Raw genomic sequence first — 14,016 nt, forward strand, 5'->3', positions numbered from 1 at the left:
ACATTTTGTCACATATATTTATAGCTGCTTGTTCACATTTTACACTATTGATTTATGCTGAAATTTCACATTACAGCTTCCACTACATTGTTACACTGAAGTTCGCTTACATATGGGTTTGCGTTATGGGTGGGATTTACCATGTTCTTGCTTTTGTCCCCTTACGTGAGGGATGACTAAGTGGGTGGTATTCAAACCTTTGTATGTTAGTTGTTACACGCCCTTACATGAGGGATGGAAATGGTTGAAAGTCCCATTTCTATAATTCACATTACAGACCCTTACATGAGGGGTGTCTAAATGGGTACTGGTCCCATTTCCACAGATCACGTTTCATACCTTACATGAGGAATGACTGGACAGTGTGTAAGTCACCAGGTGCTACACGTTTTGTTTGCATCTCTTTGGCAAGGACCGGCTCTATGGGTAGAAGTCACCCTTTTTCACAGTTTACCCTACTTTTCCTTACTGTAAGGATGTTGGTTGGGGGTGAGTGTCACCTGTTGCTACAGGTTACTCCCCTTGCACTTGTTTTTGGGACTTTTGGTTGGGTGTACTACACCCATTACTTTTATGTTATAAATGTGTGTGTGTCAGTCGTTCATACTGCTAGTTCATGTTGTGCTGTGTTGTGCTTCCTCTTATACCTTTCTGGCCAGTGGGTGTGGTTGGTGGTAGTCATAGGTGCAATGAGTTTGTTCAGCTAAAATGTTATTTTTTCTGGCATATGACATGGTATAGTTTACAAAAATGTATAGAGGGAGTGGATGTGTCATATATTAACATATATATTTATATTTTCATCTTCTCTAGCGTTTCAATTGTTTCTTAATTTCCCTGTATATTTTTCTATGTATCTTCTTCATCTTATCTTGTACTTGTATCTATTGCTTCTACTTAATTATCTCTTGTATATTTTTACTGTGCATCTCGTTTATATTTTTGTTTTCATGTTTACTGTGTTTTTATTGTATATTTATTGAGGCTCATCACGTTTTGACTTTATTCCTTCTTGCATTTGTGCACTTTAGCATAATTTCTCTTTTTATGATTCTTCTTGTAAAAACCTTTTTGAGGTTTCCAGTTTAATTTTTGCACTATATAACAGGGGAGGGTATGTAGTAGCCTGTTTACATAATTATCCTCTAGCTCTCTCCCTAGCTGCTCAGCCAGTATGAGTGTTCTGCGTGGAATGCTGGTGCAGTGAAGCTGAATGGAATTTTTGGGTGCCTGTGAGGTGACGTGTGACAGTTGGAGTATGGGCTGAGCAGAAGGCAGGCTAATCCTGGTGAGGCTGCTCTCCATGATTTTAGTAACCTGTAACTGAGACTCAATAAGCCCACTTAAACTACTGGACATCATCTCCACACAGTGGCGTAACAAAACCTCAGTTGATCCCACTGCACGCTAAGGTGAGGGGTCCCCCATTACCTATTCACCTACAGCCTTGCTGCTTCTGAATGTTTTATTTGTTTGCAGCTTGCCAACCCAAGTGGGGGCCCTTTGAGGTGAACTGTGTCGGCCCCAACACCGCTGAGGCTGCGGGCCCTCCCTACTTGGACTCGTTTACAGTTTGGCAGATGCAGGAGTCCCGGCAAGATTCATCTGTAAAACCGTGGTGGTCCGTTCGCTCTACTAAGAGTTTGGTGGTCTGAGGGACATCATTCTGTCAAACCCGCACCCGTCCAAAGCATTTTCCTTCCTGCATTGACAGAGTTATCAGCGGAACATGACGAATGGAGTTTGCTCAGCTATAACTCTGCCAGCCTTGTTCGTATTTGGCTTACTGATGACGTAACTGTATCATCATATGTTGTTATTTGAACTGTTGGATGTTGTATATGCAACACACTACATGTTGGGTGTTGTATGTAAAACACACTACATGTTGGATGTTGGATGTATAACACACTACATGTTGGGTGTTGTATGTATAACATTCTACATGTTGGGTGATATATGTATAACATTCTACATGTTGGGTGATATATGTATAACATTCTACATGTTGGATGTTGGACGTATAACACACTACATGTTGGGTGTTGTATGTATAACATTCTACATGTTGGGTGATATATGTATAACATTCTACATGTTGGGTGATATATGTAAAACACACTACATGTTGGATGTTGGATGTATAACACACTACATGTTGGGTGTTGTATGAATAACATTCTACATGTTGGGTGTTGTATATGTAACACACTATATGTTGGATGTTGTATGTATAACACAATACATGTTGGGTGTTGTATGTATAACATTCTTCATGTTGGGTGTTGTATATGTAACCCACAACATGTTGGATGTTGTATGTATAACACACTACATGTTGGATGTTGTATATGTAACACACTACATGTTGGATGTTGTATGTATAACACACTACATGCTGGATGTTGTATATGTAACACACTACATGTTGGATGTTGTATGTATAACACACTGCATGTTGGATGTTGTATATGTAACACACTACATGTTGGGTGTTGTATGTATAACACACTACATGTTGGATGTTGTATATGTAACGCACTACATGTTGGATGTTGGATGTATAACACACTGCATGTTGGATGTTGTATATGTAACACACTACATGTTGGGTGTTGTATGTATAACACACTACATGTTGGGTGTTTTATGTATAACACACTACATGTTGGATGTTGGATGTATAACACACTACATGTTGGGTGTTATATGTATAACATTCTACATGTTGGGTGTTGTATATGTAACACACTACATTTATGTTGTAGGCATAACACACTACATGTTGGATGTTGTATGTATAGCACACTACATGTTGGATGTTGTATATGTAACACACTACATGTTGGATGTTGTATGTATAACACACTGCATGTTGGATGTTGTATATGTAACACACAACATGTTGGGTGTTGTATGTATAACACACTACATGTTGGGTGTTTTATGTATAACACACTACATGTTGGATGTTGGATGTATAACACACTACATGTTGGGTGTTATATGTATAACATTCTACATGTTGGATGCTGTATATGTAACCCACAACATGTTGGATGTTTTATGTATAACACACTACATGTTGGATGTTGTATATGTAACACACTACATGTTGGGTGTTGTATGTATAACACACTGCATGTTGGATGTTGTATGTATAACATAATACATGTTGGGTGTTGTATGTATAACATTCTACATGTTGGGTGTTGTATATGTAACACACTACATGTTGGGTGTTGTATGTATAACACACTACATGTTGGGTGTTATATGTATAACATTCTACATGTTGGGTGCTGTATATGTAACCCACGACATGTTGGATGTTGTATGTATAACACACCACATATTGGATGATGTATATGTAACACACTACATGTTGGGTGTTGTATGTATAACACACTGCATGTTGGATGTTGGATATGTAACACACTACATGTTGGGTGTTGTATGTATAACACACTACATGTTGGGTGTTTTATGTATAACACACTACATGTTGGGTGTTATATGTATAACATTCTACATGTTGGGTGTTTTATATGTAACACACTACATGTTGGATGTTGTATGTATAACACACTACATGTTGGGTGTTATATGTATAACATTCTACATGTTGGGTGTTGTATATGTAACACACTACATGTTGGATGTTGGATGTATAACACACTACATGTTGGGTGTTATATGTATAACATTCTACATGTTGGGTGTTGTATATGTAACACACTACATGTTGGATGTTGGATGTATAACACACTACATGTTGGATGTTGTATATGTAACACACTACATGTTGGATGTTGTAGGCATAACACACTACATGTTGGATGTTGGATGTATAACACACTACATGTTGGATGTTGTATATGTAACACACTACATGTTGGATGTTGTAGGCATAACACACTACATGTTGGATGTTGTATGTATAACACACTACATGTTGGATGTTGTATATGTAACACACTACATGTTGGATGTTGGATGTATAACACACTACATGTTGGGTGTTGTATGTATAACACACTACATGTTGGGTGTTGTATGTATAACACACTACATGTTGGGTGTTTTATGTATAACACACTACATGTTGGATGTTGTATATGTAACACACTACATGTTGGATGTTGGATGTATAACACACTACATGTTGGGTGTTGTATGTATAACACACTACATGTTAGGTGTTGTATGTATAACACACTACATGTTGGGTGTTTTATGTATAACACACTACAAGTTGGATGTTGGATGTATAACACACTACATGTTGGGCGTTATATGTATAACATTCTACATGTTGGGTGCTGTATATGTAACCCACGACATGTTGGATGTTGGTATGTATAACACACTACATGTTGGATGTTGTATATGTAACACACTACATGTTGGGTGTTGTGTGTATAACACACTACATGTTGGATGTTCGATGTATAACACACTACATGTTGGGTGTTTTATGTATAACACACTACATGTTGGGTGTTGTATGTATAACACACTACATGTTGGGCGTTATATGTATAACATTCTACATGTTGGGTGCTGTATATGTAACCCACGACATGTTGGATGTTGTATGTATAACATACTACATGTTGGGTGTTGTGTGTATAACACACTACATGTTGGATGTTCGATGTATAACACACTACATGTTGGGTGTTTTATGTATAACACACTACATGTTGGGTGTTGTATGTATAACACACTACATGTTGGGTGTCATATGTATAACATTCTACATGTTGGGTGTTGTATGTAAAACACTTCATGTTGCTACTTGAACGGCTGGGAAGTTGATTATTGTCAAATGAATTGTGTGCATGCAAGCGAAAGAATATCCTAAGGGCAGAAATATTTGGGCTTGAACTTTGAACGGAGTTCATGATCTGGGAGCTGAACTTGTAGAGTTTGAACTGAGGAATAAACATTTGGAGCATCCACAGTGTGGGCTCATTCTAGCTGTGGGACTCTTTTCCCCATTAATTCTGGCGAAGATGATGGGTCTTCACAGCCTTTAATTTGAACCGAAATCAACGGTAGAGGAACAATTAACTTACGTCGTCGTTGTAACCTATTTTGGTTGCAGGATGGAGATTCAAAGTCTTTGGGAGATGTGCTCACATCCTGGGGCAGCTGAACCTGATTTACTGTGCGGGTGTAGCAGGAACAAATGTCTGCATTTTCATAATGAGGAACGGCAGCCTGAGCACGAAAATACATTTGAGTCATCTGGAGGAGGTGGGGGTGATTGTGGTCTGAGTGCATTTCAACGAAAACTTCTTGGCACCGGTGTGACGTCATCACGCCAAGCATCAACAACATGGTGCCTGTTGTGGATTCCTTCCAGGTGTCTGAGAGAAGGAAGCAGTGGCCTGCTGCCATTGTAACTAGCGCATTGATGGCGGTGCGCACACCCAAGGGATTACTATTTGCATTTATTTGTGCTTTCACGGTGCTGGATGCGCGCACACATGATTATTAATTACTTTTCATCTTTGCGTTCAGGGTGATACACACACCTAAGTAGAAACGAAACATTGTAAGGATATTTTTATTATGTTCTAAATTGTTATTTTACTGGTAACTTTATATACTACTAGTACAATCTATGAAAATGTTGCAATTACATATGAATAAAGCGTTAATATGTTGCTCATTGTACCACCACCTGTGTTTCCGCCAGCACCTGGGGGACCCCCATGGTTTGGGAAACTTGGAAAGAAGTGTTTCTTGCTTATGTAGAAGTTTTGGAAGGTGATGATTGTGGACCTGAAAGAAAGGTCAGTCCTTACACTTTACAGGTAATCTGCATACTTTACTACTTGTTGTATGTGCTATCCTGTTCCTCCCCTGCTTCTGTCATTGTAAAGAATCCCACTGTTTCCCTTTCATTCCATTCACTGGGGAACCTTTCCTGCCAAAGCTCCAAGAGAATGTATTGGTTTGAAAGAAGAGGGGGTTAGGGAGTGAGCTGCAGCTGGAGGAAGCATGCTGAGGTGAGTGATCCATCTTCAAATAAAGAAGTTTCCTTTGAACTTCATCGGTGTTTGGTGCATCTTTACATTCTACATCCACTATTGACATCAGATCTTCCTGAGAGAAATGGATTAGTTGGTATACTTGAGGATGGTGGCACTCCCTCGTTTGTTTCCAATTCTACATGTCATGTTTGGTATCTAAATCTACATGTCATGTTTGGTACATCACAAAACACTATTATCACTTTCTCTACTTCACACTTCATCCTCTCCTTGTCTTCTTTCTTTCTTCATTTCCCTGATTAAGATTCCACACTGTTTCGTCGCCTACACGAACAGCATTTGTAAACACTTCCACAACTTCACCACTAGAAAACAGTCTCTATGTCATTACTAACCAATGGTGTGAATCCATTCTCCACATTTATTTTTCAAACTCTCTGACTTACCTATTCCAAAATGTTGGCATGGGGGCATTTCCATGAGCATGCGGCAAACTACTGAGCTGTTTATTAGGGTGGGTGACCCATAAAGGCAGATACCCTACAGAAGGCTGGCACCATAGAGACTAGACATGCACCGAAACATTGCCCCATACCTCAGCATCTCCCCAGGCGATCATGTTAGTCATGTATCGATAACAGGAATCACCACGAGGGAGCCAGTCCGTCTTGCCTTTCCAGCGCTCACCTCCATCGGGGTGTTTTCTGTTGTAGGTGGTCTTTTTCATCACGGGCTCAGGGGTCACATCAGAGTCCGCTAGGGAGACAACAATGCAAGCAAATTTAAAGCAGATTTTAATTGTATAAACATCTTGTGGTTACAATATCTGATGGAAATAGAACTATTTAATGGACTTTGAAACCTTGATAATATAAACTGCAAAAATAAGTATTATGAATGTTAAGAAGGGAAGCAGCGTTTAATATTTTTATTGTCCGATGTAGAGGGGGGCAGCAGTGCAGATATACTACTTTCATTTGCATCATGGTTCTGAATGAGTAGTACAAGCAGTACAAAAACACGGTAGGAAGCCTCGTATACTACGCTACAGTGCTGCACACATATTAAAACACTCCTATGCAATACTAGGTGGAAGAGGAGAGTCTTTTTACTATGTCTACACTGATGATGACCTAGTAAAATGACAAGTCTGGGTCTATATAGAAGAGGATAGACTTTTAAGACTCATATTACACTGCAGATATAAGGTAACTTAATGCTTTTTTGGGGAAATATTTCCATAGCATCATTGCATTCAGAGCTCCTGTATTGCTGAGCCTACAGCGCTGAAGCATTATGTGCCGACTTCTGGGTGCTTTTGTTCAGCCTTCTGAATGCTCTCCACAAGTCCGATGAGGGCTGCTTTCCAGTCTGCAATCTTGAAGGCTTCAGTCTGCCTGCAGTACTCAGGACTCCTATCCATTTATTACAGATGGGGTCACTGTCTATGCTGCAGTGCTGAGGGCTCTTAACTACCCTACAGCACCAATACATCCTGTCTACCAGGAAGTGCTGTGGGTTCTTGTCTACCGTAGAATGCTGAGGACTCATCACTATCCTGGAGAGGTGAGGGCTCTTGTCTCCTCTGCAGTGGCATGGTCTGTTCTGCAGGGCAGAGTAATCCTTTCTATCCTGCAGTTCCAAGGATTCCTTTCTGCTCTACAGTGCAAAGGGCTCTTGTCTACCCTGCATTGCCGAGGAATCTTGCCTACCCTGCAGTGCAGAGGGCATTTGTCTACCCTGAAGTGCCATGGGCTGTTGTCTACCCTTTTGTGCTGAGCATTCTTCTCCCACAGTTCCTAGGACTCCGCACTATCCTGCCATGCTGAAGGCTCTTGCCTGCCCTGCAGTTCTGAGGGCTCCTTTCTACTATGCAGGTCCTTGGTCTATTGCTTACCCTGCTGTGATGAGGTCTCCTGTCTACTTTGCATTGCTGAGGGCTCTTTTCTACTCTGCAGTGCCCAGGGCTCATGTCTCCCCTGCACTGCCAAGGGCTCTTATCTACCCATCAGTGCTGAGGTGTTTTGTGCAATGTTCCCTCTAATATGTTTTTTTCCTTTGGGAGGCAATGAAGGTCCTCTGTGCACTACAGCCAAGGCCATGTGCACCTGCACCTCCTGTTGCTTGCCTACCTGCTCCCCTCCTGCTGTATGTATGTATGTATATATGTATGTGTATATATATATATATTCACTGAAAAATCATAGGTTTCAGGTATGTTATAGTTAGGAATTAGCATTTAAAAAAACCTTCGAAATTCACTGAAAAAACCATAGGTTTCAGGGGTGTTATAGTTAGCTGGACTTTTCACTCATACAAAACCATTGAAATTCCTCCGTTATAGTTAGTTGTACTAACTGTAAATTGCCCGCCCGCAATCCACTGCTGATGATGTCACATATTACATCATTCATGACATGGTCAGTGACATCGCTGATGACATCACTAATGACATCTCAAATGACATCACTAATGACATCACTGATGACATCATCCAGTGAATGTGGTTTGCTTCCATAATTAAATAAGTATTATATATATAGGAATCTGCATTGAAGGCTGAGTGAATGTATAAGTGACTGGATGAATAATTTAGTAGCACTTTAATTGACTGTCTAAGTCCCTATTTTGGAGTGTCTCTCTAAACATTTGGAATAGTGATTTAACTGTGTGAATATCTGTATCACTCTGTCTCTTGTTGTGTAAACTATTACATAAGTTGATTACTAGCTATGTGAAACTTTATCTTAGTTATTATTTAGTTTAGTGAGTATTTCTATGGGATAGTAAATGTGTGTGTGGGAGGTGTGTGTGACTGTTCAAAGATGTGTAAATAGTTGATTTAGTAGATATATGAGGTTAAGACTGTATGTGGAAACAGGTGTTTGGTTGAGTGAGTCTCTTTATGGATGTGTTGATGATTACATACATTTCTCAATGATACATGTCCAAGAGAGTAGAAATATAAACACAGTATATGTGACAGTTGTTCTACATAAATAAGTATACATAACAGTTAGACATTGTCGGAGTGACTGTATGGAAAACTATATACTTGTAATACTGATTTTATAACACACAAAGTATGAGTTAGTATCTATATGAATAAATACAGTGGTGTTTGTAAGAGTGTGTAGCTGAGTAAATGTAAGTATATTGAAATATTTGCGTAAGTGAGTAGGATGATTATATACATCAATAAAATGTGTGCTGATGGGTAATGTCAATATAAGTCTATAAGTATATTTAATAGTGCTATATTGATCTTTGTCAGCATGTATGAGTAAATGTATACGTACGTTTTTTCTACAAAGCAGTGAGTGGGTTTTTAGAAAGTTATGTTGGTGTGTCATTCTTTTAAAAATGGTACTCTATATTTTTTAGTGAGTGATGAAAAGGTATACTAATGTATGATCAGGTGTAGCAGATTGTCATGTGGATTATGTCATCAGTGATGTCATCAGTGATGTCATTTGAGATGTCATCAGTGATGTCACTGACCATGTCATGAATGATTTAATATGTGACATCATCAGCAGTGGATTGCGGGCGCGTGAGTTACACTTAGTACAACTATCTATAAAGGAGAAATGTCAATGGTTTTGTATGAGTGAAAAGTCCAGCTAACTATAACACCCCTGAAACGTATGTTTTTTCAGTGAATTTCTAAGGTTTTTTAAATGCAAATTCCTAACTATAACATACCTGAAACCTATGTTTTATTCAGTGAATTTCAAAGGTTTTTTAAATGCTAATTTCTTATTGCAATGTTCATTAGGCATATTTGTTTTTTTCTATCTTTTTTAATTATCATCCCATTCTCAACCTAGTAAAAACTGCAAATATCACCACTCTTCAGTTGATTCCTTCCTCCAACAAAATCGCCACAAACAGAACAACATCTAACGTTAATGATATACAAACTAGGCGATTCCGTAGAAAAAATACACAAAAACACCACTTCCCCATATTTTCAACAACCTGCTAAATCTGCAATGCTACCTAAAAAAACAGGCGATAGCTCCACTTACCACTAACCAATTAACATCAACATTTAACTGGTGTAAGGAGGTAGACTATGGTCTGCGTTTATTACATCCAACTCACACCCATATTTGAAGATGAATATGTGATAGAGGTAGAATTATGCACCTCCGACACCCAACAAAATCACAACACCAAGCGCCACCACCACTAAAATCACCCCTCCTGACCATTCTCCCCCTACTACCTCAGAGGCAGCGCAAAACAGGACAACAAACCTTCCCAAAATAATATATCCCCTCAACAGCACACTAGCTGAATGTTCAGAGATGTGGCAACCAACTCTGTATAAGGGAGGGAACTCGCACATCAACAATAATTTACACAATCCTAAGACTACCGGTGAAATGCTATACACAACTCACTATACAAACAAAAAACTTTTCTGTGTGTAGATATAGTATTGATACGTGTAGTGTACTGCACAGCGGACGCAACCATATTATCTTAGACACTGGGGAATAACTCGGTCATGTAGCTGTATTGTCCCCCCCCCATTGAAGCAGAAGCAGAGTCGGCTTGTCCAACGTACGCAACTCCAGCGTAAGAGTATAAATACATAAGTTACACCTTGGGCATGGTTCATTTGTGCGAAGACAAAAGACACTGCCACAGCGAAGGTCCTCACCCTACTACGTGGCTGCCATCATGAGCACATGCCTCCTCGATACAGGCCTATTGTGAACTAAGCGCCACAGCACCACAGACTTACGTCTGTATCGACTACTGCCTACAATCAACACTGCGGACAGCAGGGTTCACAACTTTAATTCAGCTTTGGATCTACACTACGGACAGCATTGAATTTAGCCTTGATTTATTTAATGCAGAGACAATTGTACTCTATGTTCTCAGATTTTGTCAAAGAATGTGACAAAAAACATTCCTTGATGTCTGTGCTAACTACTGCTTTCGATCTACACTGCAGACAGCAGGGTTCACAACTTGAATTCAGATTTGGTTGTACACTACGGACAACATTGAAATCAGCCTTGATTTATTTAATGAAGAGACAATTGTACTCTTTGTCCTCAGATTTTGTTAAAGGATGTGACAAAAAGCATTCCTCGATGTCTGTGCAGTACAGTAGCCAAGACATATTGTACCAGTGCGGCCCGCCGGGACCACGCATCATCGCAGGTTGCGCACACCCTGAGTTCTTCAGGTATCACCAACTCACTGCACAACAAGTCATCGCCACATGGCCTTATTAAGGCACAATTCTTTAGACAGAAGACATTGTTCCCAGTGCGGCTCGCCCGGACCACGCATCATCGCAGGGTACGGACATGCTGAGCGCCAGAGGTATCACCAACTCAGTGCACCATAAATCATCGGAAAGAACAGTGAACAGTTTTATGTCAGCAATGAGGCATACTACCACTCGAAAATCGAATTGATACAGAATTCAATAGACAAAAGACATTTGTCCGAGTACGTTCCCCCCGGACCACGCATCATCGCATGATTTGTACACGTTAAGCACCGAAGGTACTACTAACTCAGGGCACCATAAATCATCGCCACATGGCCTTATTAAGGCAGAATCCTCAAGGCAAAAAACATTGCTATCAGTGCGGCCTGCCTGGACCATGCATCATTGCAGGCTCCACAGAACATTGCTTCAAGTGCCACTTACTCAGTGTTATCATCGCTGGCTGCATACACACTAATTACCAATACTGTGCAGCTCTCCTCAACGCCACGTGGTTATGGGCCCTTGCTAACCGCTGCCTCCTGCCTACACTGCGGTCATCAGACCTCACAATTAAATTGACTCTTCATCCATCATTTGCAGGGTGTTGTGCTAAACTAAGTATAACGTCTCTCAAACCTACACAATATCCCTTTAGTATCCTTCTTTCAAGAACTTCTTTTATATCAGTTATAGGCTTACTACAATAAACAATTTCATCCTGCAAGTCCAAAGGAACACTGAATGGCAGTCTACACTGCAAACAGCACAGCTCACAATTTAAACTATAATTTCCCTGAAACCTACATATTTCGACAATGTATTCCATACATGTTTCATGTTTTATTTGAATCGCGATTACAGATGATGCAGTCCAGTAGTCAACAAACAATGCTTCCAGTGCAGCCCTCTCGGACCACGCATCCACATATGTTGCCTGCACGCTGAGCGTCAAACGTACCACTAACTCAGTGCACCATAAATAATTGCCAAGTGGCCTTATTAAGGCAAAATTCAGTAGGTAAAAAACAATGCTACCAGTGCATCCTGCCCGGACCACGCATCATCGCAACCTCCATACAAGGCGCCCCTACCTCAGTGCACCACATGTCATGAACTCTTTACGATAGAATCTGTTGTGTATTATTTCACATGTAGTGCTCCTACCTTTGTGCAGCACAAGTCATAAACCGTTTATGATGGAATATCTGTGTATGATATGATGATTACTATTGTACTTGTTACCAACAGCAACGATTTTTGGAGGGCTGGCTTACACTCACCTCACATTCACCCACCACAAACATCACTGCACTTGGACCCTGGTAATAAAATGGAGTCGAGCGCACGTGCCCATAGTCACTTCAACTATCAATCTGTGTCTGTGTATTCATTATGTCTGTACATTATTTTGTAGCATATTTATATAGGGCAAAGTCAACCCAAAACTATTTCAGCGGTTTACATGACCACCGTATTTACAGTACATTTTCAGGCACGCGGAGATTACGTGGTTTGTCTACAATAACAGGATTGTTAAGATAATAAGTTGCTCTTGCCCCTTTAAGAGCAACTTGTTATTCACAAGCCCTTGCTTGTTATCACAAGCGCTCTCCTCGGGCTGTGTGATTGTTCAATGTGCACTTTTCATTCTGCCGCTCTCGTCGTAGCTGCCTGGAACTGCTCATTCAGGCAATTACGACGAGAGCTTGGGAGTAACCGGTTGTGGGTTGTATGTCTCCACGCATGTTCCTGAATAAAACACTTATATCTTAAGTGTAACACTTCTTGATTATTATTTCCACTTCTACAAGGATGTAGATGCAACTCCGAGGCTCGAACCCTGATTTCCAGCACCACGTTCGACAATATACCCAAATAACCACATAAGTATATATATTAGCTGCCCTTCACATGCCAAAAACTGCAACCTAAAGCTTTCATAGACCTTTATTGCTACAGCTACAACACTCCAATGAATGTATAACAAACATTCATATTCACAGAAATGCGTCATGTTCACCATCTGCTATGTATGAAACTGTGGATGAATATAGGGTCAGTGATACCCCGTACTTCCATGTTGTGGGACTTCACAAACATAGTGACACATTTGTGTTTAAGATCAGGATGACAGCATAACTACAACACGAACACCTGAATCACTTGATTTCTCAAATAGCTCACAACGGAGCCACACCCATAGCTCCAGAGTCATTGTTCACAGTCTAGCGCAGCACTGGCATACGTCAGGCCAGCCCACTCCAGTTACATTTACAGGAAATCACAACAACGCTACATGGACCAGATTTTCATTCTAGTGATCTACTAGTTACAGGTCTAGTTCTCAGAATGGCACACACGCTCCCTGATGGCTGGTATACGCCAACACCACACCCATCCATCACAGGCATCACATGACATGTGACACTACCAATAAAAAAGACCGGCATAGCGAAGTAAATGAGTATTTCGTTTCTATACTATGTACCCTTAAATTTACCATCTTATTTTGACAACCTTTCCTTTCTCAATTCATTTAGGACTCGCGCCTCTGTTGCTGTGCGCAGTACAGCTTGTGCCTTCGTTGTAGTGCACAGCACTGCTCAGGCAGCGTGAGACATTTTCTATGTGAAAAAATGGTGATCTGAACCTAACCTACGAATTGCACACGCTCGTACATGTCTGTTTCCTTCCGCTCTAACCCATTGGACTTTGTATGCGAGTTATTCTAAAAGACTGCTCGCAATTGGCCAGAGGCGGGCACATTGC

General features: G+C 40.4%; 1 protein-coding gene across 1 annotated transcript in view; it reads right to left on the reverse strand.

Moving 5' to 3' along the window:
* LOC144766885 (lectin-like) overlaps positions 1–14,016 on the reverse strand; it is an 80,507-nt gene that overhangs the window by 17,848 nt on the left and 48,643 nt on the right. Inside the window, exon 3 of the mRNA XM_078650595.1 lies at positions 6,601–6,761. Within this exon, the coding sequence (XP_078506721.1) occupies positions 6,601–6,761 (161 nt within the window). The remainder of the gene's footprint in view (positions 1–6,600; positions 6,762–14,016) is intronic.

Source organism: Lissotriton helveticus, chromosome 1_1 (assembly GCF_964261635.1).
Source record: "Lissotriton helveticus chromosome 1_1, aLisHel1.1, whole genome shotgun sequence".
Lineage (NCBI taxonomy): Eukaryota > Metazoa > Chordata > Amphibia > Caudata > Salamandridae > Lissotriton > Lissotriton helveticus.